Raw genomic sequence first — 24624 nt, forward strand, 5'->3', positions numbered from 1 at the left:
ACAGTTAAAAGAAAAAAAAAATAGTGAGCGGTGACAAGATTTTGTGCGACGGAGTGGTTGTAGAAAAATGTTAGGGAGATTCATCGACATTTTTTGAAGTACGGTCGGTCACACACGACTCTATTTCGCCATTTTCGCTGTAAAGTTTGCAAACATCAATAATGCAACAAACATCGTAAAATTTGCGGCTTAAAATTGCAAGGTTTGCAACGATTATCGCGAAATTTTCGACTGTTATTGCAAACTTTGCAACGAAAATCGCCAATTACACGGCTGTTATTGCAAACTTTGCAACAAAAATCGCGAGTTTCCGATCAAAATCGCAAAAAGTTTGCAATGAATAAATTGCGAACTTCACGTCTGTAGTTGCGTGTCATTAATTGCGTGTGATCGACCATACTTCATTGCCATCATGGCATAGTCTTAGGATTTTTGAAGTGGGGTGGGTTCAAGCTGAATGAAATGTTGACAAAAAAGGTCTTCACCACATACTTAAGGTCGTTTCTACTGCAAAAAATAAAAAGCAATAAAAAAGAAGTCTTCAACTTAAATTTTAGGGGGGGGGCTGAATTCTTACGGGGGGTATTAGAAAAATTGAAGGGGGAGGGTTGAACACATGTAACCCCCCCTCCCCCCTGCGTACGCCACTGCTGCCTCATAACAGTCGTGACCCATGTCAGTGGAGCGGTGCATTTCCTGGAACCCGTTGCGAAAAAACACCCTATAAAAAATTTATACAACGTTTTTTACCCGTTTAACGATTAAAATTACAAAAGTTTGCAACCCAATAAATCACGAACTTCACAACTAAAGACAAGTTGTGTGTCGCGAACTTCAGGACTGTGAAGTTTTTAAACAACAAAGTTCAATTTTTGATATTTTTAATAAAAAGCATGGTTGTTTAAATTGTTAAACAACCTAATGTTATAGTAACCAACGTCTTATTTAATTTTAAACATCATTATTACTGTAAAAATATCTAACACAACTTGATTTTTAAACAATCAAATAAAGCGTGCATTCGTTTAAACGTAACACTTTTCGCAACGGGCCCCAGTCGCGATATACTAAAACATAAATAAAACATTCAAGATATCTCATCCAATTACATGTACAGTACATTTTTATTTCATTTGATTTTACCAAACTGTGACAATTGCAGACATTAGATAAAAGTTAATTCATGTTATACTATCATAATGATATCATTGGTGTAAAAGGGTTCATATCTCAAAAAAACAGACTGATATTTGAAAGAACTAAGACAAGGAATAATCCCTTTGATTTTGTGAATATTAAATTTGCAACTGACAGGCAAGTAGAAATGACCATTGCGGATTCCTGCTAAGAACCTTCACCGTCGGGGGCGGTATATAAATATCTACCTTATAAAGCCTATATCTATTCGTTCTTAAAAAAAGAGTAAAACTTGAGAAAAAAAATGACATTTCGCACAATTTTTTTAATGGAACGACTGACAGTACTAGCAACATAATGACACCACCCAATTTGAGCTCACATTGGAAAAAATATTCTACATACTATAAAAACTGGTACAAAGAGCTTAAGAATTATATTTATAAAAATATCTCTTGATTTTGGGCGAGATGTCATTTACGCGCTCCTTTCGTTGTATTTCCTGTAAAAAATATTTTCTTATTACTTGTATCATTTATGCTTCCGACCCCCCCCTATTAACATCGATAATACAAAGCAACGAATGTTGAGGGCGTCAACGTTTCACTCTGCTAACACTGCAAAGTGTTGACGCCCTCTACGTTCGTTGATACACAACAGACCTCCCTTAGATCATGGCATGTTGAATACCCTTTTTTAGGGGGGGGGCTTTCATTTCTTTTTTAGATCATTCTTGAAAAAATAAAAGGGGCGACCGCTTTCGTCCCCTCTAGCGCCAATCCCCGGTTCTATCACATAAGAATAAAACATTGGAAAATTCATAGGCTTGTCATACCAATTAAGACAGCTGATGTAAATTATTATTCTACCAAAATTATAAAGTTAAAAGCCTTTACAAGGCAACATCAAAATTTCCAAAATTCCGTGTTAAGATTATACTTGGCAGTTATAAACGGACATTTAAAAAAAAACAAGTGCAAGCCTAGTTACAAATAATGCATAAAGCATTTCCATTTATTTGAATGCAAGATAAAAAAAGCATAGATGCCGTGGCCGGAGATCGAACCTTAACTCGGCCACAGCACCAGTCCTCCACCTGCAAATTTAGTATGATAGTCCTACCCACCAATAACAAAAATTGATTCTTTTTTTTCTTCTTTTCTTTTTTGCTGATAAAAACCACAAAATACTCGTTATAGCCCCGAAATAAAATGCTTGCATAGTGATTGTTGCTTTCATTTAAAGTGGTCACTCATTTGAAACAAATAAAACTCATGCGCAATAATTGAGTCATAACTATGGCAGATATCTTTTTTCTACTACGGTCCAGACAGCTGTGAGTGAATGCGGCATATTATTAGTTATTTTGTAGCCAGGACGATTTCTCGTGATTAAAAAAAATAAAGAACTAGGGCCCCATTTCATAAAATTGGTTACACTGACAAATTTGTAATAACAACTGAAAGCTATAGTAAACTTTCGTTCCACAGTTGTGTTTGTGCGCATTATGATCTGCGCATATTTTACACTCTGCACGCGGACGTCACAATGGATGAACAGGTGATTCATTAGCTTTGGGTATGAACTGACTATTCTCATCATCTGCACTGTAACTGCAGATCCGATGTGTTATTTTATGAAACTAAAAAAACTGGAATTATTCCATGGACCATTTAAAAAATATCTTTGCAATTTCAACATACTTTACTCTGCAGTGCTGCCAATAATCACGGGTATGACCCCGACGTCTAAAAAATGCCAAATTCTTTTGAATGCGCAATTCTTAAGAACATCCAGTTGGGTGAAATTTGAAGCTCTATAGCAAAAAATTAAGCAAGTGGACCTTTGTTGATTTTCGCATATTTCGAATATTCAGGTTCAAAAGTATTTATGTGCAAAGTTTGGTGAGAATGACATGGATTTCACTTTAGCTGTGGAAGGTCCTAAATAGACATTGTACATTTCTTACCTTAAGATTATTCTTATCATCATTCTTATCAGTATTTTTATCATTATTACTAATTATTCACCACTGTGCTTTTCCCCATTAGATGCAAAGGATGGTATTCTGATACCATGGTTTAGTTAAATCTGGATTAACTTAGACCCGAATTTTATTGAGTGCCAGTTGTTAACTCATTCAAAAAAAAAAATGTCAAAAATTAACTATGCTTTGAAATAGGAAAGATAGGAAAATACACAAAAATATTATGACTTTTAATGAATCAATTGATAAATTATAACTGCAAAGAATATGGAAGTAATATTGTGAAGCAGCATTCCATGAAAGTGTAGTTTAAGATTAAAGTTTAGAAAGGGGTTAAAGGTAAAAGAAGTTGCAACAAATAATTATTTCATGAGAAAATCATTAAACTCACGATTCAATGCCACCGTATTATCATAGATCTAGTTCTGGTACATTGAAATGATCTTATCTTTGTCAAATCATGAAATCGTAGCTGAAAACCGATATTCCTATGATCATTTCTTGTCTATTTCGAACAATAAAATACGTAAAAAAATATATATTGGACAGTGTATCAATATTGTTTTGAAAAAAATACCCATTTTAATGGAATTCCGTGCTAAACTTTGCACATTTCACAGCAATTACACATTTTTTTTCAGAGCCATGTGGTACATATTTTTTTTAAATATTTATACATACAAACACTTGGGTCGTCTTTTTTTATTCGATTCTGCTCGTACTCATTTTTAGATCGTTAGCACATCTGGTATTTGTCTTTACACCTAGGTTTATGATGAGAATACCCTATGAAACGGGACCTAGGCCTAGAACAGAAACCATGATACAAGACAGACTATACAGTTGTGCTCAAATTAGTGAACCCCACCACAAAATGCACTCCTTCACGCTGAGTGTTGAACGTTTGGAGAGCCGAGAGAAACAAACTTTATTGAATGAAATATTTCTGTTTCTGTTCGTGGTAACTCCCGTAGGAACTCGGCAGGACAGCATTTTGCTGGTAAACCCCAAGTTGGTATATAACCAATTACCTATGAAACATTTTACGTCTAGGTTAATCAGTCATATAGTGGCTGACGTAATAGACGACAGATATCACTCTCGGGTCTTTTTATCAAAGTGGAGACAATGGCAGAGTTGGGATTCGAACTCACAACCTTACGATTATGAGTCCAATGCTCTAACCACTGGACCACACGGGTCGTGTGGTCCAGTGGTGAAGTCAGGTGATGAAACCACCTGATGGACCACACGGGTCGTGTGGTCCAGTGGTGAAGTCAGGTGATGAAACCACCTGATGGACCACACGGGTCGTGTGGTCCATCAGGTGGTTTCATCACCTGACTTCACAATTGGATATCTACAACATGACAGAGCATTGATCACTTTAAACAGGGGCCGGGGCACGGTTTTCAAAGTGTTTGTGTGTGGGAAGGGGGGGGGGGGCTGGCCATGCAAAAACCACAATCATATGGTCATTTTTATGTTTTTGTCTGTGGCCCCTGTTATATGTTTATATTGGTGTGGTTCACAAACTTTCGAGCATCACTGTATATCACAGATTAAAAATGGAAGAGTAGTTGGTTGCAGCAAGGTTCAAGGTATGGAGAGACATTGATGTATGTTAATTATATCTTATTCTTTTCTACACTCTAAAAAATAAAAGGATGGAAAGGGGCAAATCAACCTTTAAAGGGCCAAGGAGTGACGGCGTTTTCAAAAAAGAGTGGAAAATGCTATCACCCTTCAGCCCTTTTCCACTCGTTTTGCATTATAGTTTTTTAGAGTGTAGATACTATAGTCGCTATACAAGGGCTGATATAAGTTTATTTTTCGTCATTTCATTAATATAATGAATGAAACAAAAAAAGATCACATAAATATTGATACACCCGATTGGTGATACTCAAGATATTTACAAATGCTTACACATTATGTGTGCAAAAAAAGCAATATTAATTTTCTTTTTCCCTGGAATCCGGGGACCTGTTGGGTGTTTCATAAAGCTGATGTTTAAGTTCCGCATGACTTTACAAACGACCTAATCATGTTCTTACGCGCTAAGTCAGCTACATATATCATACAGTAAAAGAAAGGATCACCAGTCGTGCGTAGTCATTCGTAAGTTACAAACAGCTTCATGAAACACCCACCTGGCCGTGGATGAATATCTATTATTACACGGTGGGGGGGGGGGGTGGGCTGAGTACTCAGACCATTCACAGTTTAAATAGAAGAAAATTGAAATATTGCACATTTAAGTCAATTAAATTCAAAAGAAATGGCGAGTGCGTGACGCCATCGGTTCCGTTATTTGCATTACGAACAGGATGTGAAAATGAAGCAAAACTATCACAAATTTTCTTATTTTACAGTCGTCCGGTTGGCGCTGAAATCGTTTCCCTTCCCCATAATACTTGACATATCACGCAAGAGATTTTTTTTATTCTGACTTGGCACGAAGGAGCAAGCTTAACTTGTTCGTAAAGCCATGTGTATAGCTTTCAAACATATTTATGACCCCCCACTCAACGACGATTTATGAAGGATGTCCATGGTATGACGTCACAATCATTTAATTCGCATGGTGGAATGATCATAGGTAGGTGTGTTCGGCGGAATAAACTCGTCGGCTGCCTGATGAATCAAGAAGAAAATGGAAATCAAAGTGTAACTATTATGTCATTAAGAACTCACTATACTACATTCTGGAACCAATAAATTTAATAATTTTGATTTAATAGGCTAGAATTGATTGAAATTTCACAATAAAACATAATGACTTCCGTGAACATGAAAACAGTATGAATAATAATCATATTCATTTTAATGATAGTGATAGAGATAACAGAAAAAGAATGATGTAAATCACCATCACATTATTACCCGGATATTATAAAAAAAAAATTGTGATTTAAACGTTCTTGTTCTTTTTGTCCTTCCCTGGCTCCCTGCACATCATGTGATGCAAACTTACCACTTCAGTTCGAATGGACACGGTACTGTCTGCGGGAATGTAGTTTGGTGTATGTACAAGGTTCTGACTGTAACCGGAATCTATACTACCAGTCTTTCTGGAGTGTAAAATGACTTCTGGAAGAAAAGAGGGAATGACAGTTTGGTGGACAGTACTGGAAGAAAAGTCACTAAGAAAATACATCAATCTTCATCTCATCCGTAACACTTTTCTATTATCATTTGTTTCTTCCTCTTGTTCTTCTCATTGCTGTTAAGCGTTGTTCTTCTTTGTCTTTTTTCTTTCTTTTCTTTTTTTTCTTTCTTTCGTTCTTTCTTTCTTCATTTCTTTCTTTCCTTCTTTCCGCTTTCTTTTCTTTATTTCTTTCATTCTTTCTTTGCTTCCTTTCTTTCTTTCTTTTCCCCCTTTTTCCTTTCTTTCTTTCTTTCTTTCTTTCCTTCTTGTTTCTCTCTTTCTTTTCTTCTTCATCTTCTTTTTATCTTCAGGAAATTAAAGGAAGACGGATTAAAACGACCAGCAACTAGTCTAAGCTCGAGAATGCAGGCACACGCCTTTGTTTTTCGCAATTCGCAAAGGGCATAATGCAGAGTCTGAAATAGTGAGACTAGATCGACTATGTACTGTGGGGATCACTTATTTGACACAGACGGAGAGTTTGGAGTCTAGTCTTCACTGTAGACGTGGTACAATTTGTTCAAGTGTCAAAATTGAGTCTGAGCTTACAGACTATACTCTCACCTCTAGTGCTGTATGGTGAATCGCTCCGATCCACGAGCTCGATTCTGTCGATGGGCGTGTTCCTCGCTGCCGTGGTCGATGACCTCCGTCTTTTGATTTTATCAATTAGCTTCGAAGCAAACGTGGTTGATGTATCATTAGACTGCAATATTCAAAAGAACGAAAAAAATACTGTCACTCATACGACCCATTAACCATAATACTCCCGCGGGGTATTTCAAAGCTTGTTATTAGCGGGGCGGGGCCATTATGAGTTCCATGACACGTGTGGCATCTGTTTACAAGTGACGTCACAACACAAAATGAAATATTGTATCTCTATGATACTTTGATGTATCTCTGTCAAATCTTCAATAACGTGCTTCCAACTTCCCTGCTTTTAGGAAACCCAACCTGTCATATATTATATCAGTGTTGACCCGTCGAACATCTAGGGGAAGGGGGCCTGCATGGCTCCCCTAGACCCATTATTTTTGCGGTTGTCAAGCCAAAAACATGTATGGAAAATGTTCCCCGTTAGTAGCTTTTTTTTCTCTCATCGAATATATTATTTTGAGAAAACTTTACCCCAATCCATTTTGGTCAAAGTTGGACCCCCTCCCCTCAAAAGCCTGTATGTGTATCTCCCCTCCCTACCTGTGTCGAGTTGCCCGATGAGGGCGTAGGCACCGAACTCAATCCATCACCCCTCCGTAATTTTCTTTTCTCATCTTTTCTCCTCAGGGCAGCGCGTACCTGAATACAAAAACAACATCATCAAAACCGAAATTTAAATTCGAACAAATTAATTCAATATTCATGATAGATGAATCAAGGATGGGGAGGGGGTGGTTCTGGAATGGCTGTGTTATGGATCAGTCCAAATATTTGATTTTCATTTTGGTTTTATGTGGTTGGTTTCGATTTTTGTATCATAAAGCCTATTGCAATACCATATCTGGGGAGCGTTTCATGAAAGGACTTGTCAGCCGTTTTATCCGACAAGTCCTGTTTTATCGGACAGTTACTATAGTAACAGAGCTTCTCACCCAATCAGAATCCAGGAAAGTTGTCAGATCTGACAACTTGTCAGACGAAAATATTGATGAAACGCCCTCTTGGTCCTATGAGTTATACATTAAACACTCCTCTTAAAAACGCCTGTTTCGAGCGTCTAACAATGGTTTGTAGTTTCACTGTGGACTATACTTCCATGGTTTACTACTGTATATTATAAGACTTCAAATTCATTTAAAGGCAAAATGTATCATCGGCATTACAACGGTATACTTGTAAGTCACAATAACATTTCTATACAAAGTTTTATTTATTCATAGATAATCTTAGCACAAAACATTCATCAATCACAGATACATATTTTACATATTTTTACCCAATTTTACCACCTGCTGGCACCACTTCGTAAAATTTTTTTGAAAGCATTTAATGAGGAAATAACACCAATAATTGAATGAACCATACACGAATAAATAGATCAAATTTTATCTGTAAACTGTAATATCGTGAATAAAACAGCCCAGTTAAAGTCAAGTTTTAAATGATTGTGACGTTTCGTTCAAATGCACTGGTCGACTTTGCAGTTCATTGACTTACCTCTGAGTTGAATGCACAATAGAGTAGAAAGATGAGAACACCCTTTATAAGATAAGAATAAAATGGACTTAAACGATTAATAATAGGGCATAACTGATAATTCATACTAGCGTTCAATAATCATGTCAATGAATAACATTCTTTTAATTATATTTTTCTATTAGTATGATCGGTCCGTAGCAAGAGTCATCATCATAATCACCAACCTCTTTGTAAAAATCAGTCATCACCATCCCTTTCATCACACAAAATAATAATTATTATTATAATTATCATCGTCATTATCATCATCATAATCATCATCACCACCAATATCATCATCGTCATCATTGCAATCACCGACAATCTTTACCATCATCATCATCATCACAACATAATCACCATCATCATTATCATCACCACGACCGCCATCATCATCACCACCACCAACATCATCACAATCATCATCATCATCACCATCATCTTGATCACCATCATCTTCTTCATCACCACTACCGCCATCGTCATCATCACTACCACCACCATCATCACAATCATCATCATCACCATCATCATCACCATCATCTTGATCACCATCATCACCACTACCGCCATCGTCATCATCACTACCACCACCATCATCACAATCATCATCATCATCACCATCATCTTGATCATCTTCATCATTACCACTACCGCCATCGTCATCATCACTACCACCACCATCATCACAATCATCATCATCATCATCATCACCATCATCATCAATACCATCATCTTCATCATCTTCATCATCACCACTACTGCCATCGTCATCACCACTACCACCACCACCATCATCATCATCATCATCACCATCATCTTGATCATCTTCATCATTACCACTACCGCCATCGTCATCATCACTACCACCACCATCATCACAATCATCATCATCATCATCATCACCATCATCATCAATACCATCATCTTCATCATCTTCATCATCACCACTACTGCCATCGTCATCACCACTACCACCACCACCATCATCATCATCATCATCACCATCATCTTCATCATCACCACTACCGCCATCGTCATCATCACTACCACCACCATCATCATCATCATCAGTATCATCACCATCATCAATATCCTCATCATCGTCATTGTTATCATCACCACCACTACCATCATCATCATCATCATCGTCATCACCATTATCATCGATTACCTGAAGAGCAACTATAACAACGAAGAGGTAAGTGAAGACGAGGGTAGCCCTGCCGAGTGAGAGGAAACCAAATACCCATCCTAGACCAAGTATTGGGACCAAGATAAGTGCTCCTTTTACCCCAGCTCTGAAATAAAAATGCATCATTCGAGATTTGAAATTTAACTCTTTTCCGTTCACATAATACAACAAAATGCAATCATAGCATCTTAACCACCACCATCACCATTGTCATCATCTTCATCACACGTTTCTATTATAACATCATTAATGCAATCTTTCATTCCAACAGCGCTTAATCAATTCTTCTTCTTTTATTTCTCTCTTCTTCTTCTTGCTCCTCGGTTTTAAAAAGCGCAGGAGATGGTTAAAAAATCTATTGAGAAAAGAAGTTTGAATGATATTTTAGAAATCATAATTAAAAGTATTTCATAAAGAAAATATTTACAAATAAAGAAAAAAATATCTTTAAAAAATGTAACAAATAATATATAAAACATGTACATCTAATTGTGTTTATATTAAACGAAATATTAAATGAAATTTCAGTTCCCAGAACATAAGTTTTACTTCCTAAAACATAAGTAAAAATTATTTCCCCCAAAGCTTATACCTACTTTATGTGATCATAATTATCTTTCTTGTGGGCCGAAGCAGACTTAACGATGACACGAACAACCATGATGAGAACAATCAAATTGACCTGTTTTGAGAAAAAAATAGTCATTAAAAGACGCCATGGATTAAGATATCTTTCATTAAATATATTACTGGCCATTGCTAGCTACCATTTTTGAATTATGCATATAAATGTTGAAGGCCCTTTTTGTGAATAAATTTGCTTGTATTTTTAAATGCCCCCTTATCCTGGATCCGCAATATTTGAAGTCATTCTTATAATGATGTTTTTGGCTTTTATCAGCCGCATTCATTGGGGACCATAAGTAACCAAAATACATAAAGAAACTTATATGATTATGGTTCTGGCATAACCGATCCAACCATTACATTGGCGTTAAAACCGGTTGCTCTCAGAAACATAAGTGCAGCACATATAAAACAATCACTTTCTTTTATTGACGAATTATTAGTCGCATGCAATGTCACCAACAATAAAAATAAGACATGTTGACTGCGAGACTAGAACACAAACCCTCGTACATGGTGGTCCATGTGGCTACAATCTTCAGATAAAAGTCCTACGTTTTTTTTTACATTATTAACTGTTGATCAGTAGCGCTAGGCTCAATCTCCAGTCGCTCCCAGTTGATTTTTTTTTGGGGGGGGGGGGGTCGGGGGTAAATCACCATATTTTCTCTGTGGCGCAACCACTGATAAGAAAAATCGCTGCCCATGATTTAGTCTAATCTGTTTTATACTCACACTTATAACCACGATAACGGGAGCAGCAAAGGACCATATGAGACCGTCCTCAATAGTTAGCCAGCACCTACAGATTCATTTAAAGAGAAAATTCAATTCAAATAAACATTTATATTCTTCCATTTCACAAATTTCTACATTTTTCGTAAACATAAATCATAAGTTCTTACAAAAATCAGTTTGTCATGAAGAATATAAATATGTACATGTTACGTTTAAGAAGGCGTAAACCCTATAAAAAGGGACATAAATACAATACAGTAAACTGCAAGTAGTGGTGACAATCTCAAAATGAGTTCAAACGGAATCCTACAATGATCACCAATTGAGTCTTTGTATGCATAACAAATTTCACTGATATAATTTGCGCCATATAATTCTAGTAGAAAATGTGGAATTTAGTACGAAAATTAAGCATGGAATTACAGTCAGGTGTCGTGCCTTGTTTTAAACAGTATATACGATGTCCCTCATCTGTGTTGGCAATCGTCAGTGTGATTTTTGTAAAACAGATTTTATGATTTCACAAAGTTAGGCTTGTGTTAATGTAAGCTCCCAAATCTAAACGCCTATGATGATATATTGACAATTAACCATGAATTAAAAGACTTTCTCAAGTTCTTAATATATTGGCATGTTTACTTTAAAATACAATATGATAGTAAATATAAAGATTAAAAGTTCTTACTGTCCTTCGACTCCGTATATTTTCCACTTGGTCCAGGCACTGATAACAACGATAGGTATAGGAGTGCCTTCACAGATAAAACATAATGATAAGAATATGTTATCAACTTCTAGAAATAAAATAATAAATCTCAAAGCAATCTGTCAAATGTTAATCGATGTTTTCAGGTGATTCAAAAGTGCGTGTAAAAAAGATTAGAATCTTGATTATACTATCAAAAGGATCAAATGAAAGCAATTAAAAAGAGAACAAAATGCGAATTTTAAAGCGACCAAAATAGTAACACATAAAATTTGAATTATTCTTTTTTTTTAGTTTTTAACATGTCACCACAAACTCACTTTGTCCGTAATTCTTCTGAATCACCCTTTCTATCTCCTCTCTACCACCACCCACTTTCTTTTCAGCTTACCTCCTCCCCGGGAAAAGAAAATACATATTTGGGAAAAGCTAGATGTGTTAACAATTTGAGCGCTGCCCAATCTTCTCTGGCGATATGAAGACTGATTGAAATGATGATTCATTTTGCTTATTCCAGAATTTTGGTGAAAAGTGGGCTCTCCTACTCTCCTATTACCCCTTCCTACTGGGCATTCTTGAATCCAACACTGGTTTCGATAATCATGACAACAAAATTAAAGGCTGTCGAAAGTTCTTACCCCATCCTAGGAGAAGATAGTGCCTATATTTCAGAGACTTTCCCGTTGAGAACACCTGCACGATTTGAATGTAGAGGTTCACGCCTTCCAAAAGGCTCCAGCAAAAGACACTCAGGTAGAAATAATGAAGGCAGATTGCAATGGCTTTGCAGCTTATCTGTGGTAAGGTATGATGACAAATATGCACAAGCGGTAAGCAGATAAATCGCAGTTGAAATAACATACTAAATAAATAAGATATTGTGAATGAAAGATAGAAGATATTAAATGATACAGTAAGAGTGAAACTTAGGAGCTAGTGAGCTTTAGACTTTTTTACATGCAGGTAAGTTCTCTGTGTCAGTTTTAAAAGAATAAACAAATATTTTTATCATCTAATTGTTCTAGCTTTCTTTCCTGCTCTTTATTCAGTTTAGAATCTAAGTGTTCCATTTTCAATTGGAATAAAGGTAAAGAAAATAGTAAAGTTAAAGATATGTAACACAAGGATAAGGATACTGAGGAGAAATATGAGTATAAGGAATAATGATAAGAATAGAAAATAAGGATAAAATGAGGCTTTGGATAGGAGTAAAGATAAGGATAAGAATGAGTATAAGGATGAGAATTATTATAAGAATAGAAAATAAGGATAATAGGCGGCTAAGGATAGGAATAAAGATAAGGATGAAAATAAGTATGACGATGAGAATAATGAAAAGAACATAACATATAGATAAAAGGAGACTAAGGATAGGAGTAAAGATAAAAATGAGTATAAGGTTGAGAATAGCAAATAAGGATAAAAGCGGCTAAGAATAGGAACAAAGATAAGGATAAGAATAGGTAGAAGGATGAGAACAGAAAATAAGGATAAAGACGATGCTGAGGATAGGAATAAAGATAAGGATAACAATTATTATAGGTATATGAAAGATAATGATATGAACGAAAAAATGAGTATAAAAAGGCGGCCTAGGATAGGGATTAAGATAAGGATAAGAATGAATACAATGTTAAAGTTAAGGAGAGAAAGAGGATGCAGAGTATAAGAATAATGATATGAAAGAAAATAAGGATAGCGAGAAGGACGAGGTTAATGCTAAGTATAAACAGGAATGTAATTAGAATGAAGATGAGTATAGTAATACATGTAATTATATGCTTTACATTGGTCGGGAAATAAATTTACATCAAGGACAAGAATGAGTATAAGGATAAAAATGATAAGGATAAAGATGAGGGTATAAGGATTCGCATAAGGAAAGGATAAGGATAAATACGAATATAAGGACGCAAGTATGTATGGAAACTCAAGTATGCATGCCTTTTTCATTTCCCTGGGTAGACAAATTAGATTTTAGGCACTGATATACTTTTCTTGCTCTTAATTTAAGTGACGATTTACCTTATGTCTGCTGGCAGCATCTAGAGACAGAAACAAACCCTGGGCAATGGTGAGGGCAGTGACTAGATTCTTATGAATTTTCACTCGATCAGACGTCAGCGAACTTCAAAGAAATTAAACCAGATTGAAACCAAGTTGCATTAGAGGAGCATTCGAATAAGGGAGATAATTGGCAAAACTTACTTTAAGTTAATCATATGCTTAAACGCATTAATGAACCCTAGTAATTTTGTCTTGATATGTATGTTAAGAAAAGTATCATCATTTGATTTTTATTCACGATTAAAGTATAGTTTCACTCTGTAATGAAGTTTAGCTGTATCAGATTGGAATAATTTATTAAAGAAGCAATTTGCCACCTTTCTAAGGGTGCAAGATTGTCCATAATTAAAGGCCTACAGGTATGTTTCAAGAACGGAGAGGTGCAAGTTGCACCCTTGGAAGTCGCTCCTAGTTTAAGGTTTTGGCTTGCATCTTCTTATGGTGCAAAGTTGTGGATTTTATAGAAAGTTAGCGCTTCCTTAAATATACATAACAATTTCATTGCATCTTATTATTTTGGGGACTTAATTAAGCTAGCATAAAAACATAAAAAGATAATTAGCGAGGTTATTCACTTAAATTGCTTACCATTTATTAATTTAGTCTTTAATACATTATTTTTATAAAAACTATCGTCAGAGGCAATCTTTATCTGACTAACGTAGACTAACTTACGTGAGCATATTGAGTATAAGAATGGTTAGAAGAAGACAAGCAATTGAGATTCCTGAACCTATGTACGTAATAAGATTAAGTGCAAGCTCATCCTTCGCAGGGGTCTGTAAAAATAGAAAGAAAGAATTTTTAACAAATAATTCGTAATTGCTTTACCAAGCCACGTTTTATCATGTTCGCTGTCTACATGTAATCTCACAATACCTATAATGATAAGTCCGTATGTGTTTTATAATTTATAATTTTTATTTTCTTGTAATTTGATTTATCCTTTTATCGTAATCATCTTAAGTAGTATTATTTTCTTATCTTTAATATTGAATTTACCCCCAAGTGGTTTCAAATACTCTTATCGTTTTTCCGCATTACCTTAACCCTTCTTCCCCTCGTTGTTATTCCCTATACCTTGTCTGAAACATTTTAGTAAAGATTTGAAAATTCCCTTTTTATTCAATGTTAGAATTCAAATATTATATTTATACATGATTCGGTTTTTTTTTCTACTGTACTCTCTTTATTTATGAAAATTTATCATGTAGGCCTATGTTTTCAATTGGTGGAATAAACTTTTAATACTTTTAAAATGATATAGATATCTCATATCTTGATTATGGTTGGACTTGTTGTTTCATATGTATCTTAATTTGTTTAGAATGATCTTGTTCACATCATTTTAGATTTTTGTTTCGTTTTTATCGTCTGCTATCGTAATAATCTCACCAAGATATCTCGCCAAGTCGCCATATGAATGTTGCCTTTCAACATAGCGAGACAAGTTATATCGCCGAGTCGACATATAAAATGTTGTATCTCAACATAGCAGGATAAGTTATGTCGCTCAAGTCACCATACAACGTTTTATATGTCGACATGGCAAGATAAATTATCTTATCAGGTTGACATACAACGTTTTGTATGTCGATATGGGAAGATAAATTATCTTATCAGGTTGACATACAACGTTTGGTATATTTCGACATGGGAAGATAAATCATTTCGCCATCTCGACAATTCGATGGCCCTTTAAAGATTTCCGTATGTTACCTCCACAGGCCAGACTTGCAGCAGTACTCCAAAATGTGTGGTATGGTTGCAGGCGCATTGGGTGAATCCCCTCGTTGCGTTCACAACCTCACATCCGTAGTCGTTCCATTCTCCTTCCCCTTCGCTGCAAGTTGAGTTTTAAAAAGAAAACAAATTATCATCACCTCTCCTTCTAAAAACATCTTATATCATTTGGGTTTTTTAAGTTTTCATTTCATTTCATTTATTGGTTTCTGCAACACTTTTTCATGAACATATTAACAAAGAAAATACAATAATAATATACATATAACTGACAAGCAAAACATAAAAAAAAATAATAATAATGCATTTTCTATTAAAACATCGATTATTAGAAGGTTGCAGGGGTTGCCACTATAAGCTGAGCTTGACTGCGTGGCAACCCCAGAAAACGATGATAATTATTCATTCCTATTTAGTGATAAAATAATTGTCAAAATATTTGGTCCTGCCAAACAAACGTAGGTGTCAACAGTGACGCCCTCTACGCTCGTAGTTGTCCGTATTTTTTTATTGGTACTGTATCGCAGTTACACATGTGTTCATCGCCCCTGAAGTTTGGCGACTATCTAATTAAAAAAAAGAGGATTTCTTCAATAACTCGTATTACAAGCTCAGTTTTCTTGTGGATTTCCCTTATCCGTTACCATGAATGTGTTGCGACACCAACACCAGCACTAACACCGGCCTCGAAATATTCGAATCAGTACAATTTTATTTTGACTTACACCGTTGAATCCCAGAAGTTACAGGAGACATTTCCCAATTCATAATCTGACTGATCAGCTGGCAGAAGATGAGACTAAAGTAGAAAATATGAGATAAACCAAAAAGTTCACTTTAACTTAGTCATTTAGTAATTTTTGAAAAGCAAGCAACCAAGAGGCTTAACTCTTCTTTATTAACATATTTATATTGAGTCTGGGAGCATGATTCTGTTAAATCCCCCCCCCCCCGAACTCAGGTTTGGTTCTCCTTAAAGTCGCTGAAGTCGCATACCTTATTGCTGACGAAATAAACCATTGTTCTCCCAGGGGTTCCCCTACGTCGATTCCTCCTACCAGCTGAGTGAAAAGGTTTTATTTTGCACAATTCAAATGCAAGATTTGGAGCACCTCTAGGGTGCAACTTGGCATCCTAAAATGCTTTTTGCCTCTTCAATAGCACATTTGCTACATCAATTCTGCACCCCTATATGGTGGAGAGTTGTACACGTTGAGAAACGGGCAAAATTGCAGCTTCTGAATGCAACAGTATGTGCGCCCTAAAAGATGCAAAGTTATGCCTTTTAGGGTACGAACACAAAGAGGTGCATTTTTCTTGCGCAAAATCTCACTAAGGGTGCAAGATTGCACCCCAAGACGTGCCGGTAGTGTTGCATTTAGGATGCAAACCTGATTTTTTTTATCAGTGCGTAACGGGGATTTTAAGCAGATTATGACAATAACGATGATGACAAATGCCAAAATATTAATAATAATTAGAATAATAATCAAATTCAATGAAATGTTCTCTTTGTTCGCATAAAAACATGCACAATAATAATAATATACAAATAAAAAAAACAATACTTTGCAGTTACGTTCATTAAAATAAGAATAAAAGTAAAATAACAATTATAATAATAATGATCATAATAATGATAATAATTACAATAACAATCATATTGCACTTATCACGTTTGCAAGGGAAAGGAAGGATGGTGTAATTAAAAACTTACAATATCATTCTCAAGAATGAATTCGACAGGTACTGATGTCACATTATCATTAACTGCGACTGTTATTGAGACTACAGGTCCAGCTGGCCGATGTGACGTGTCGGTTGACTGATTGTGATGGCTATAGAGAATGAACAAATAGAATATTCTATATATTTACAGTGCCTTTTTTAGAAAACACAACCAAATGAGACAATGATACTAATAAAAATCAAAGGTACAAACTTAAATAGGTGACATCATCAATATTTTCATTCCGCAGTATAAAATTTTTCATAATTCATAGTAAGTTGAGAAATATACGATAACAGTAAGTAATCAAGATAGAAACAAGGAATGGGTCATTTGATAAAATTCTTTTTCTAATGTCAAGTAGAGCTTTCGTTTCGATCACTCCTGACGCAAATTCATCTGATTAGGGGTAATCAGCTTACCGCGCATATACAAAGTGGAGAGCGCGGCGTTTGCCAAGAGCAGATTCCGTGTTATGGCTAGGACTGGTTGTGAGCTCGAAAACTCCCTATTCATATCAGAGTACACAGTATAATAAAAGAAGGGAAAATAAGACTTACTCTACAATGAAGTGTCCTCGTTTATATACCACCACTGAGACTCCTATGGTATCTTCCTCTACAAATGAAAAAATCAAAATATTTTTTTTTCATAAGATTTAAAAGTATAAAATAACGAATAAAAAATAGGAGAGTACAACATGAGATATTTTCGAATAGACATCAGATCTATAATTCTATCTTTATTTTCAAAATCGTATTTTATATATGTATCGCCGAAGGTTGATTATAATCATTCTCTGAAATACACATTTATTTCGATAAAATTTGAGGGGGTTTAACACATTTTTCAATATGAACTATACTAAAAAGTAAATCATCATACATAATGCCAATGAATATATGCAAATATTTTCGTATGATCTTTAAAAACAGTTGTATTATTTGCCTACTACATCATTAGACGGACATCTCTTGCTTCTTTACACAGTATGGTGTCGGCAAATAATAATCTACTTTCAATCGAATCTGTACACCGATCGAACCTATTACGTTATGTCCTATGAGATATCATTGGTCGATTTCGGATTAACCTTATGTAAAATCACGTCATAGACTCATGGCGCCTCACTCAGAGGATATAGAATACGCGTAACGGAGTTGTCAGAAATGTGTCAGCTGAAGATCACCAATTAACACACACAAGGACAGGGACATAAGATCTATTAGTTTCTTTGGTGCCACAGTGGCCCACAGCGGAATAAATGTTTCTTCACGAACCTGAAAGATGAAGGCCACTGACGCCATCGGGAGGGATGATGACCACCTGGACGGCATCGGACTCATCGTCGCTGTCATTGACGTCGTCGTTGTCTTCAATCACCTGCACGTAGCCAGTGAAATTACTGCCTTTTTGTACCGAGGCATACACATCTGTAGTTTAAAGACAGTACATGATTAAACACGAAGACGCACATATACTCATTTCAAACTCATCCCATCTTTCACAAAGTACAAGGCTATTGATTGTTGATGTCGACTACGTGATGATCTTGCATGTGAAAGTTGGTCCCTGTATCAATGATTTGATATTGTCATTCCTGTTTCCCCTCCATTATCTTTCATTATTTTTTCTTGTGTAAATAGGAAACAACTTAACTCTTTAAATATCGTCCCTTATGAACCTTAATCTGTGTTAATTGTGATTGGCTGCTGAGCCCTGTTACCATGGCAGTTCTCATCATTGCAAAGTTACAATAGTTGTAAGTCTTTTACGAAACAGACTCCTTACCGACATGAGCCGTAGAGATGTTCACCGATTCACCGATGTTCAGGTCAGAGGTCAAATCTTGAGCTAGATGACTGCAGGCGTCTGCGAAGATGGATGCTGCATCTGTCTCTCCTAGAGCTAATAGATCAACCTCGAACACGTTGTTACAGACATCGAAGAACTCCTTCAAGCATGAAATAAGATAAACATGATTACAAGATGTTATTTGGTGACATTTTATTTTCTATTAATGCTATTTTTCATTCTGAACAAGATTTCCGAAAAACCCGCTACCTGACGAAAGAAAAAAAATGAACCCTAAAGGTAAGGAATAAATAAATGAATATATAAATCAGTAAATAGATGAAATAATCGAATGAATGAAAGAATGGCAAAATAAATAAATGAGTAGCTTAATATATAAATGAGATTTCTAAAAATACAGCTAATTAATAAATGAAAGGAAAACCGTAAAAAGAACAAAAGCTATAATTTATGCTACGAAGATAAAGTGGAGAGGGGAGGAATAGGGCGTGGGGGTTGGAGGAGAGAGAAACACACACACATGTAGAGACAGGGAGAGGGATAGGGTGAAGAGAATATAGAACAAAAATCACACCTTAGCATATTCCAACTTCTGTTCTTCGTTTAGATCATCCGGTATCTCGTCATTTGATGCGAGCCACTTTTCCAGACCGGTCACAAACACCGGTGATTTGAAGTATGACGTGTCCAGAGTCAGGTCTACTACATGGGACACGTTGCCTTCTACTTCCGGTGGTGGATCCGTTACGACTGGGACCGAAGTGCTTCTAGGAGAGACATCAGAGGGGCGATCTGTCGTAGCAGGTACCTTTACCAAAAGGGATAAACACCATCCGTCATTGTAACAAGCATTAACTGTGTTTTTGTTTCTTTCTGCACAGCAAAAACTGCGGTGTTAACCGGTGTACATAGAGGACCACACCAGTTATTTTACACCGGTGTTAAATCGGTGGTGTTAGTTTTACACCAATAGGTGTTATTACAACACATATGGTTGTTACATTTACACTCTTTGGTGTTATGTCCAATCTCTAGGGTGTTATTTTAACACCTCAGGGTGTGGTCCTCTATTAACACCAAGTGGTGTCAGTTTTAACACCACAGTTTTTACATTGTGAGTGTACACTGGCAACCGAGGACATATATACGAAACCTTACATTTAAAGCGAGGACACACCTTAAATCGGAGACGATCTCGATCCGAGGACTATTGCAAATGGCCCCAAATTATAAAAAGGTTTACATTCAGTTAAAACGTCCTCGTTTTACAATGGTATAAGACGTCCACGGATATTTGACATTTGATTTTTATCTTTAGTTGGCCAGATTCCAATTGACGGATCAGTTACCTACTCCCGAAATTGGTATAAATCTTATTTTCATCGTTAGCATGATGAAAGTATTTCCTCTGTCTTTTTCTTTTTTAGGTATCATGTTTATCGAAAATATTAATGGCCATGGAGATCGTTGATATTATTATGTTTATCATGTAATAAAATGATGATGATCGTGATTATAACGATGATTATTATGATTATATTATCATTAGTGTGAATATTTTATTATTAATATTATTATAATGATTCTCATTACTATTATTATTATTTCATTATCATATTTACTAGGTCACTGTTTATCCTCTATTTACTAAAAATTGATTCGTAAACATAAAAATTTATTTACTTGATTATGCTAGTATAATTAAACATTTTGAAAATGTTACCTGTGGGTTCTCACATTGTCCGCTGCATGGTGTACTAACTGAAATTAAAGTAGAATAAAATTTAAAATAATTTCAAGTCAATTTAACACAGTCTCTCTGCGAAAAATCTATATAATTTACCACAATATATCATTAATTATAACTATGATAATTGATACTAATTACGATTAATTAATGTTATTAAAGTGACGATATATCAAGATTTGGCAGAAGTGAAATGATTTGTTTATTTACAAATTTCGTCGGATTTTCATGCGAATTAAGGACGAGGCAGTAAAATGTGCCATCTCATCTACTTCCATCATTCAATTTAGTTATTTGGCTGCGAGGCGTATGTCGTAAAGAGCCCGTGCTGAGATCGTATGGGAATCGTATCACTTGTGGCCCCGTCAGCCTCTGCGCGTACATCAAACGATATCGTACATACATTGCATCATTTTTGTGTAGAGGCTGTGCGGTAATCCATCAATGGCACTGCGATTTACGTACGTTTTGTCTGCATGCCTTCGTGTCCTAGGCAAATCGTACGGCCATTGTACGATAATCGCAGATTACCTACAGTACCCATGCGATGATTGTACTATGCGTGCCGGCTACAGGCATACGATTTTGGACAATTTATCACACTCAAAAACTTAACAAAATAGTTTAGGTTATGATGGTCAATGCACATTTGCCTCTTAAAAAATAGTAAAACAAAGAAGTCACAAGGCATGTTCGATATTACATAAGATCTATTTTAAATCAACAATTTCTACATGCAAATAAATTAATAAACAATACAAAAAAGTAAATAACTGAATACATAAAGGTTAAAAAAATCAATCGATCGATCAATCAAGGGGTAATTATAAAATCATGAAACGAATTTGACAAGAAATGCAAATAAAATCATTATTTAGACATCATAAATGAATGCATAAACATACCGATCAAGAAAATAAATGTTTAAATGCATTGATAAAAGGTGAAAATTAAAATAAATCAATCAGTGAATGAATGGGTTAGTATACTACATGTAGATGAGTTGTAAAAGAGAAATATAAATAAATAGATATTAAGAAAAAAATGAATCATTGGATATATAAACATACCAATCAATCGATAAACGAATCAGTCAATAGGTTAGGAATTATTATTAGAACAAATTTATTTGATGAAATAAATGAAAATGATTGAAAACACTCATCAGCATCCCTGTTATTGAATGACTGGATTGTCGCATTAATATTCATTTTGCGCAGTCTGAAAATGAAGGATGGAGGCTATGGCATATCCAAAATGCATAGAACTTTGCCGCTTTCGCGCTGGCAGACATGCTTGTCCTGTTTGTGCTGGGTTTGGCAAATTTCCTTTGAATTCATTTTGTGCAGACCTCAGCAAGATGGCGCACAGCGGCACAACTCGGCACATCGTGTATGCCTTCCATACGTATTTCTATGGTAAACGTGCACAACGCCGCCATAGAGACAGTTAGTGATCGTTGTTTCTTTATGGTGAGTGTCATAGTAATAAAAATCATTAAGTTGAAAAATAAAAGGTAAATGAAATGCAAAAGCATATAAAAATATCTAATTCAAGCAGTGCAATGGCATTTTTTAAGATAACGAATGCATTATAGTTATTTGGATTGCCAGCATAACTTTAATATTTCATGCCCCCTCTGTAATCATTTACCAGGTTCAGATTGAACTGTGAAGTGCTTTTGTTGACATTTTTGAATTGCAATTGCTGCGACCTTGTCTCTTGCAATCCGCATTAAAGAATGGGCTTAAATGAATGAAAGAGAGAAAGAAGAGAAAATGACAGACGCCACCAACGATGGAAAGGGCTGTGATATCATGAGTCGGAAATAGAGGTCCTCCGTGCATCATCGGAGAACATTTTTTTATTATTATTATTGCCAGGGATCGTTTCAACAGAAGTGTACAAAGTCATTAAAGGGATGTTCCAGGCTGAAATTAATATGATTTGAATAGATAAACCAAAAACTGAAAATTTCATCAAAATCGGGTCAAGATTAACAAAGTTATGGCATTTTAAAGATTTTGCTTTATTCAGGTGAAACAGTTCTCGGCATGTTTTCATGAATATTCATAGAGCATACTGATGATGTCATACTCCCAGTTATTCTTTTTTATTTTATTGTATAAAATTAGGCTTATTAAATTTTTACCTTCAAGAACTAAAAGAAGTGGATTGACTACTAATTTAGTAAATTAGATATTCATTGTCGAAACTTGATTTATAATATGGGAGGCGTATCATTCACACATGTATGACATAGTGAAACAATTAAAAAAGGGAAAGTTGGGATGTGAAATCATCAGCCCATCTAATGAATATTCATAACTGTTTTCACAATATACTGCTAAACTTTTAAGTTCAATAACTTCGCTATTTGCTATCAGATTTTGATGAGATTTTCAGCATTTTGCTCTGTGAATTTTACTCGATTTTAATATAGATATTTTCAGCCCGGAGTACTCCTTTGATTGAACACGTCAGGCTATAAAAAAATGTTGGTTGATCTCCGATACTGCACGTGGATCCGCCTACTTCCGACACGACCTTTGAACCCAAATAATCATTCAAACCAACAACATCAAGGTCCTCATTCCCAAGACGGACAAGCTACAAGGTGGTGACGAACGGCTGTCAGTGTTGATAAATTAAAGGACATCCCAACAAAAAGTTGATTTGAATAAAGAGAGAAAAATCCAACAAGCACAACACTGAAATCTTCATCAAAATCGAATGTAAAGTAAGAAAGTTATAACATTTTAAGTTTCGCTTCATTTCACAAAATAGTTAAATGCCAATCCCGATCGATAATGAGGGAAATGCTGACACCACTCACTTTCTATTTCTTTTGTATTTTTTTCATATGAAATATGATCTCTTCAGTGTCCTGTGAAACAAAGTTTATTTTGCCTTGAACGTTTGAACATATTATTTTCAGTCAAGTTGGTCCTTATGGTCAAATCTGTAAAAATTGAAACATTGTATAATTCAAATAAAAACAAAAACAAAGAAATAGTAAGGGATTTCATCGATTCTCTCATTTGCATGTAACTAAATTGTGCATATAACTATTTTGTGAAAAATGAGCGAAACTTGAAAATGTCGTAACTTTCTTACTTTTCATCTGATTTTAATGAAATTTCTAGCATTATGCTTCTCTGATTTTTCTCTATTGATTCAAATCAACAATTTTCTGAGTTGGTCTTGACCTTTAAGGAAAATGAAAGACGATCCATTCAAACCATCCATGTATAAGAACCGGAAATGAGGTCAGACAAAGACACCACCAACATTGTCTATTCCATACAAAAACAAGAAAAACGACCGATGAAACCCGATGGCCGGATGGCCCCATGAAATACGTGGAATATACCGAAAGAAATCTTTAATTATCTGTCTATACCGTCAGGCTCAACAGTTCGATGGAGTTCCGTTGTTACTTCTAAACTCGAAGTAGGCTCCAAAGTGGATGGGAAGGTTGCATCATTCCTGATATTTTCAAATCGAGGATTAACTGATCCGGCATTACTCTGCTCTGTCGAATTTTCCTTACCACAGCCATCCTCCTCCGTGCCCCCCTCGTCCCCCTCTTCATCTCGTTTCTTACGTCTCAAAGAATCAGTGAGGCGTCTGAATGGAAAGGCTTGACAAAATAATATTCACCAATAAGAACGTGACTGAGTTCACACTCTTAAAACAGATCAGTCAAATTGACTAGACCAGTAGTCAACTGGGAGCAACTGATATGGCAATCACTGATAGTCACATTTCTGACATATCTTCTAGTCAGAAAGCCTGTTTTAG

At 35.5% G+C, this 24624-nt stretch overlaps 1 protein-coding gene across 4 annotated transcripts in view; it reads right to left on the reverse strand.

Moving 5' to 3' along the window:
- Positions 1–4266: 4266 nt before the first annotated feature.
- The window catches only part of LOC121420951 (adhesion G protein-coupled receptor L3-like), a 43257-nt gene continuing 22899 nt past the window's right edge, over positions 4267–24624 (reverse strand). For 2 of the 4 annotated variants that reach the window (XM_041615508.1, XM_041615507.1), the window contains 21 exons: positions 24224–24463; positions 20797–20834; positions 19648–19881; positions 19050–19212; positions 18539–18691; positions 17819–17876; positions 17247–17367; positions 16255–16328; positions 15506–15629; positions 14462–14565; positions 13745–13847; positions 12358–12514; positions 11699–11765; positions 11011–11077; positions 10245–10330; positions 9628–9754; positions 8433–8474; positions 7476–7574; positions 6840–6981; positions 6102–6217; positions 4267–5761 (listed from right to left, as the gene is read on the reverse strand). In XM_041615508.1, coding sequence (XP_041471442.1) covers positions 5696–5761; positions 6102–6217; positions 6840–6981; positions 7476–7574; positions 8433–8474; positions 9628–9754; positions 10245–10330; positions 11011–11077; positions 11699–11765; positions 12358–12514; positions 13745–13847; positions 14462–14565; positions 15506–15629; positions 16255–16328; positions 17247–17367; positions 17819–17876; positions 18539–18691; positions 19050–19212; positions 19648–19881; positions 20797–20834; positions 24224–24463 — 2381 coding nt within the window. In that variant the 3' untranslated portion in view covers positions 4267–5695. The remainder of the gene's footprint in view (positions 5762–6101; positions 6218–6839; positions 6982–7475; positions 7575–8432; positions 8475–9627; positions 9755–10244; positions 10331–11010; positions 11078–11698; positions 11766–12357; positions 12515–13744; positions 13848–14461; positions 14566–15505; positions 15630–16254; positions 16329–17246; positions 17368–17818; positions 17877–18538; positions 18692–19049; positions 19213–19647; positions 19882–20796; positions 20835–24223; positions 24464–24624) is intronic. The other 2 variants (XM_041615510.1, XM_041615509.1) reach the window with 1 other exon arrangement.

This window comes from Lytechinus variegatus, chromosome 9 (assembly GCF_018143015.1).
Source record: "Lytechinus variegatus isolate NC3 chromosome 9, Lvar_3.0, whole genome shotgun sequence".
Taxonomy (NCBI): Eukaryota; Metazoa; Echinodermata; class Echinoidea; order Temnopleuroida; family Toxopneustidae; genus Lytechinus; species Lytechinus variegatus.